This window comes from Dendropsophus ebraccatus, chromosome 8, assembly GCF_027789765.1.
Source record: "Dendropsophus ebraccatus isolate aDenEbr1 chromosome 8, aDenEbr1.pat, whole genome shotgun sequence".
NCBI lineage: Eukaryota > Metazoa > Chordata > Amphibia > Anura > Hylidae > Dendropsophus > Dendropsophus ebraccatus.
Window position 1 is genome coordinate 117,933,591 of NC_091461.1, and position 6,734 is coordinate 117,940,324.

Consider the following 6,734-nt stretch of genomic DNA (forward strand, 5'->3'; position numbering starts at 1 on the left):
TGTTATTGCAAAGTACAATTAGTGACGCAAAAAATATGGGCTCATGTGGGTCTCTAGGTGTAAAAATGCAAGTGCTATGGCCTTTTAAGCACAAGGAGGAAAAAACGAAAACGCAAAAATGAAAATTAGCCTGGTCCCGAAGGGGTTAAGAGGTAACAATTAAGAAATAAGAATATAGGATGTGTGCTGTAATATAATATGTGTGCTGTAATACATACCTTCCAAGCTGATTCATCACCAGATCAAAAGGTCTACTTTAATCAGATCATAAATAAGTTTGAAGGTCACACACACCGTAGCGCAGCGGATTTGATGGTGCGGATCTGCTGCATATTTGATCTAAATAACTGAACACAGCATTTAAATCTGCTGCGGATCCTGTACATGTGAACGCACCCTAAAGGGTCTGTCTCCTGAAAAATCCGGCCCAGTGATCAGCTGATCACCACAGGTCTGGGTTCTGCATGGTGCCCATTCAGTGCAAGAACTGTCTGGGAGCCATATATACTTCATCTATAAGCACTATGGAATATGGCTATACTTCAATAGAGACCACAGAGAGCAGAGGCCGGTCCTCATAGTGTACAGCGCTGTTTTATTAACACTAAGGCAGATCTTTTATTACAGTGGTAAAAGACGGCTGACAATCTCATTCTATGATGATAGGTTACAATATACACGTAGAAACAAACAATACGCACTGAAAGCCAAATTAACATAAGGTTCATCTTCTGCGGACCACATTTCCTTTTTTTTTTTTTTTTTTTAAATCGAAACGTGGATTTTTATTTATTTATTTTTTTGGAGACCAATCTGAATTAAATAAAAAATAGCACCAATTAATATTGCAAAAAAAAAAAACAAAAAAAACATCATCTAAACATCAGAAACGATTACAATTATTATAACTTAACATCAGCATTATAAAATATCCGCTGTATTAAAATTTCAATACATGTTACAAAATATATACACACTTTAACAACGTGGATGCCATCGGATGTTGGGGGAGGAGGAAAAAATACATCCTGAACAAGGCTAAACTTTATTTAAAGTTAAATTTTTTTTACTTTTTTTTGTACAATAAGAAAATATGACTTATAGGCACCATATACATTGTGCTATGCGGGGCTATGACAAAAAATAGATTGATCCTTTCATATAAATAAACGTCTCCTGAAATGTACGGAAGAGAACGAGTGATGTAGCCAGTACATACAGACGGGAAGCAATCGGACTGGTTCCATTTAAGCCATGAGCACCTTGTTTTCTTATGAGCACCAGGCAACACGGAAGAGGTAGGGTACCATCTCATGAGAGGTATACGTCTGCTAAGGACCAGAATCAGCCAAGGTAAGTGTTCCGGCCCGGGCAGGTGATTGTTCTCTCCTCTAATTCGGAGTTACTCCTTATATTAAAAAAAATTATTTTTCAAAAACATTATTGCACTTTCCAGAGTAGTAACCAGTACTGCTCCTCAGCAAGCCCACTGCTTCCTCGAAGGCAACTTGTACAGTGCTTTTCTATTTGTCTCAGGTTTACATAAAGTTTTTGATTAAAAAAAAAAAAAAAAGATTAATAAAAAACTTAAATACTCTATCAATATCAAAGTTCTTTATCTCCTGTGAAATTATGTCCTTCTTAGGAGGAAGTCTCTTCCGGCTTCTTTAGAAGATTGCCCACACAATGGTCTGTAATAGTCACGCAGTGGCGACACTGCTACCTTCCCTTATATGCTCTTTTATAGAAAAGAGACTTGCACTTAGCAGCTGTCCCTTGGTTGTCTACATGAGATCAGAGGAAGCAGACTGGACCGTTCTCCAAATAATGCTGTCCTCTCTGGAGGGGGGTGAACTTGGAGATGTCAACGATTGGAAGTTGGTTCGTCTCTAGGGTGTGAAACTTGAATTTTGTCTTGTGCCAGCTGCCGTCCTGTACCTGCAACAAGAGAGCAAGAGGATCATCTCCACTTTCCACTCCAAAGTCGCTGTTTGATAGGAAGCCTATTGTGGCATTCTAAAAACACTATCCCTAATAAGACAACCCCTTTGACAGGGTATTCCAGTGTCCCTAAAAAATTATATACATGTATATATAGTTTCTTAGACAAGTCCGAGCCTGAAAGCTCAGCCATTCACTGGTATAGACGGGACACCACAACGGCCGGTGATTGGCTTCAAATTTTTGTCTTAGAAACAGAAGAGATAAGTATTGCGGGACTGGAAGGGACCGGCACCTGTGGGGGACCAGGCATAGGTGAGTGTGTGTGTACATACAGAAACATTCCCATACAGAATAGTCCTTGTCCTGCATTGTATGGCCTGTCCCTGCTCACTGGTGCTGTCACACTTCTCTCTCCTGACGTCTTCCTACTTGCTTCTGGTTTCCTCCTTGCACCTGTGTGTCTTACCTTGCATTCATCTAGAAGAACGTTTCTTTCAAGTAAATTTTTTCCTTCAAATTTGTGGCCATTCCATCCCTTAAAGGTGAGAGGCGTCCCCCCACCGACATCTGTCCCTAAGACCGGTGTGTTCAGACAGTGGATGGTGATGGTGTGAACGGCCTCAGAGCTCAGCAAATGGAGAAAATTCATCTGCACCTTGCCAACGCTGAACTCCAGCTGGTTAAATGGAAAAGATGAATTAGTACATTAAATAATAGATGGGAATAGATGGATCATAAGAGAGTTTGGGGGGAGGGGGCTGGTAGACATGGCAGGACTCTCTTCGAGAGTTGGGGGAGGGGGCTTGTAGACGTTGCAGGACTCTCAGTTTTTGGGGGGGGGCTGGTAGATGTGGCAGGACTCTTTCAGTTTTGGGGGGAGGGGGCTGGTAGACGTGGCAGGACTCTTCGAGAGTTGGGGGAGTGGGCTGGTAGATGTGGCAGGACTCTCACTTTTGGGGAAGGGGGCTGGTAGACGTTGCAGGACTCAGTTTTGGGGGGAGGGGGCTGGTAGATGTGGCAGGACTCTCAGTTTTGGGGGGAGGGGGCTGGTAGATGTGGCAGGACTCTCACTTTTGGGGAAGGGGGCTGGTAGACATTGCAGGACTCTCTCAGTTTTGGTGGCCTCTTACAGGTTTGTCCCTCCCCTTGTGGTTGGCCGTAGATTTCCAGGTTCCGTTACCTTTGTCACAGTGGTGGGTGATAAGCACGTCTGTCCCCCTGCTGTAAAGTTACAGAACACTTCTATAGCATCTGATGGGCAGCCAAGATTGGGGTCAATCCAATATTTTCCTGGAAGATACAATACGGATGGTATACAGCCAGTGAGTGTGATGTGGAGCAACTAACCTGACATCTCCCTATAGTGCCGGGGGCGCTGAGGATGAAGACAAGTTTTTTACCTTCATCCACAGCACCGTTTTCATGTACTTTATAGTTTAATCCATATGCCAATGAGGCTGTTTTGGTGCAAAGAGTGCGGGAATACTGCACCATCGGCATGTGACACCCGCGGCTTATTCATTCCTAATGAGGGCTCTTTCCGTCGGCTCCACAGGAATGAATAAGCCGCGGGTCACATGCCGTACCTGCGGCTCTATTCATAACAGAGCTGGCACAGCCAGATACGGAGATGGGGGGGTGTTTCCTGGAATACCCCTTTAAATGGCATCAGTGTGATCCCTGGTATTGGTCAATAGTAGCGGGAGTCTACTGCAGATAGCACCCAACCCGCTACGTATGGAGTAGATTTACCTCTTGAGACTGCTCCATACACAAGTTATATATACAAGTTATACAATATGCAAGGTAAAGGGGTTATCCAGGATTAGAAAAAGCACAGCTACTTTCATACAAAAACAGCGCTACCCCTGTCCTCTGGCTGTGGGGCTTTTAACCTCAGTTCTATTGAAGTGAATGGAGCTGAATTGTAATGCCACACACAGAGGACAGCGGAGGTGCTGTTTCTGGAAGAGAGCGGCCATGTTTTTGTGAACTTGGAAAACCCCATATAATAAGGATATATTATATATAGATGTGTGTGTGTCATACCATATTATTTTAGGTCCAATATATATTTTAAATAGGTTCTCCTATTTGAACAATCCCAACAAGTTTCTTGACATTCAGCTGATCTCTGTGCTGGGACCACCAGCGATCAGCTGTAATTTATAATGAAGTGTGGCAGTAAGGGTTCTGTTACCCTGCAGCGCCACCCACAGGTGAAATAAAGCATTACACATTTCTCATAGAAATCGCTTTCTGATCTATTTTCAATGGTCAACGCGTAATCTCAAGGCCATGGGCCCCGATGCAGTGTCAGTACATTAGGACCCCTCCTCCTAACATGCACACGTTTTGGTGCACCTACCGTCAGTCACTTTCCGTTCACAGTGAAGAAGGTCTCGACAAATCCGAGCTGGATTATCCCGGGTCCCAGGGGGGTTCTTTATACTGTGCATTAAATCCGTAAGGTAATGGAGTGTTTTAAAGACCTCCGTGCTAAAGTCTAGTATGGTTACTTCAGTATTTTGATAGCTCTGCATGTTAGTAGTCAGAGTTTAACGAGTCAGTAACAATGTGGTCAGAGGGTAACGTGTCAGTAACAATGTGGTCAGAGGGTAACGTGTCAGTAACAATGTGGTGAGAGGGTAACGAGTCAGTAACAATGTGGTCAGAGGGTAACGTGTCAGTAACAATGTGGTGAGAGGATAACGAGTCAGTAACAATGTGGTCAGAGGGTAACGTGTCGGTAACAATGTAGTCAGAGGGTAACGTGTCAGTAACAATGTGGTGAGAGGGTAACGAGTCAGTAACAATGGGGTCAGAGGGTAACGTGTCAGTAACAATGTGGTCAGAGGGTAACGTGTCGGTAACAATGTGGTCAGAGGGTAACGTGTCGGTAACAATGTGGTCAGAGGGTAACATGGAGACGAGATGATACAGAGAATGACAATGTTACAGACAGAGAATTAGACGCAGAATAACACGTTCATGCAAAACATTAGTTCAGGTGGTTAATAGGTTATGGGGAAAAAAGCATAATAAAAACACGTTAGAAATTTATTGCAATTTTTTTTTATGACAACAGTTTGAAAATCCCCACAGTAACTAATGACACTATTGAATAGAAATGTATGCAAAATTATCTGTCCACCAGAAGGAAGAAAACTGTGCTTCTAGCGCCACCTATAGGATATTTCTTATAGCTGACACCAGAGAGACGGTTTTTTATTACCTAGATGTGAACTCATTTGCATACTGTTTTCTCAGGGGGCGTTTCCTGCAAGAATATGGACACCGTCCGGCTCTCCTTAGCCAGAACAATACCTTCCAAGGTTGTAGATCAGAACGGTTTTAGACCATAGCAGTAGTAGCAGCTGGTCACATGACATCACTAGGGACAATCCTAACAATACTTTTCAACCAATAAAAGTTAAGAATTTGCATCTTATTACCATACATTATATTCCCGCATACTGCATATAATAATTCCTCGAGTTATCCCAAGCTATGTCATTATATTTGATTCTGTGTAATAAATGAATGTGGTTTGGTGCTAAATGGCAATGATTGCTCCTCACCTCCATCTGCAAAGCTGCGTGCGACTCCATGAGGGCCTGAATAGCCGAGTTTACGTCAATCACTTTCTATGTAATAAAATGGAAAAGCAAAAATTAAAAAAGAAGCACAAACTGTCCATAACGGGCACAGACACGTGACGTCCCTGGGGAACATGTGGCAGAACTATGTGAGGGGGGGACACTTGAATTAATTGTAATACCACACATAACCTGAAGACAGGGATGGCGCTTTTTCTGCTGTGCTTATTCTAATCCTGGGTAATCTCTTTAATTTTGCTGGTAGTCAGAGAATATTGGATTGACTATATAAGCCTTTACTCATGGGTGTGCAGATTCCTGCATTTGTTTTTTAATTCATTTTAGTAGCATTTTCTTTTTCAGCAGATTGATAAAAATTTTACAAAGTATTGTATTACCCCTCAAAAGTTATACAAATTACCAATATACACTTATTTCCGGAAATGCACATAGTGTTTTTTCCCTGCACTAACTACTGCATCAAGGCTTCACTTCCTGGATAACATGGTGATGTCACTTCCTAGATAACATGGTGATGTCACTTCCTGGATAACATGGTGATGTCACTTCCTGAATAACATGGTGATGTCACTTCCTGGATAACATGGTGATGTCACTTCCTGGATAACATGGTGATGTCAGAGCTGTGCGGGCTGTGGCTGCTGGAGAAGATGATGGCAGGGGGACATTGAGGGACACAGGGCACTGGAGGGACACTGAGCATCGCTCTGCCATCATCCTCTCCAGCAGCCACAGCCGCACAGCTCTGACATCACCATGTTATCCAGGAAGTGACATCACCATGTTATCCAGGAAGTGACATCACCATGTTATCCAGGAAGTGAAGACTTGATGCAGTAGTAAGTGCAGGAAAAAAGCACTTTATAAGCATTTCCTGTAATAAGTGTATTTTGGGGATCTCTATAACTTTTGGGGGGCAATGCAATACTTTAATAAAATTTTTGCCAGACTTCTCCTTTAAAGGTTAGGGACCTCTATGGAAACTACAGACATCCCCCCATACACATTAGAGCTGTGGTATATACTCTACTTAGAAATTAATGGGCTCAATCGATGTGTGACCATGATGGATGCAGAACTCTATACTTGACATGAATACATCTCTTACACTTACCGTTGGTCCTGGCTCCCCCCGCGGACCCTAAAATAGATATTTGAAATCTCAGGTTT

At 42.8% G+C, this 6,734-nt stretch overlaps 1 protein-coding gene across 2 annotated transcripts in view; it reads right to left on the reverse strand.

The window, feature by feature from the left end:
• Positions 1-594: 594 nt before the first annotated feature.
• Positions 595-6,734, reverse strand: part of COL24A1 (collagen type XXIV alpha 1 chain) — a 186,625-nt gene continuing 180,485 nt past the window's right edge. For both annotated transcript variants that reach the window (XM_069981559.1, XM_069981558.1), the window contains 6 exons: positions 6,679-6,705; positions 5,526-5,591; positions 4,313-4,481; positions 3,125-3,234; positions 2,411-2,620; positions 595-1,938 (listed from right to left, as the gene is read on the reverse strand). In XM_069981559.1, coding sequence (XP_069837660.1) covers positions 1,795-1,938; positions 2,411-2,620; positions 3,125-3,234; positions 4,313-4,481; positions 5,526-5,591; positions 6,679-6,705 — 726 coding nt within the window. In that variant the 3' untranslated portion in view covers positions 595-1,794. The remainder of the gene's footprint in view (positions 1,939-2,410; positions 2,621-3,124; positions 3,235-4,312; positions 4,482-5,525; positions 5,592-6,678; positions 6,706-6,734) is intronic.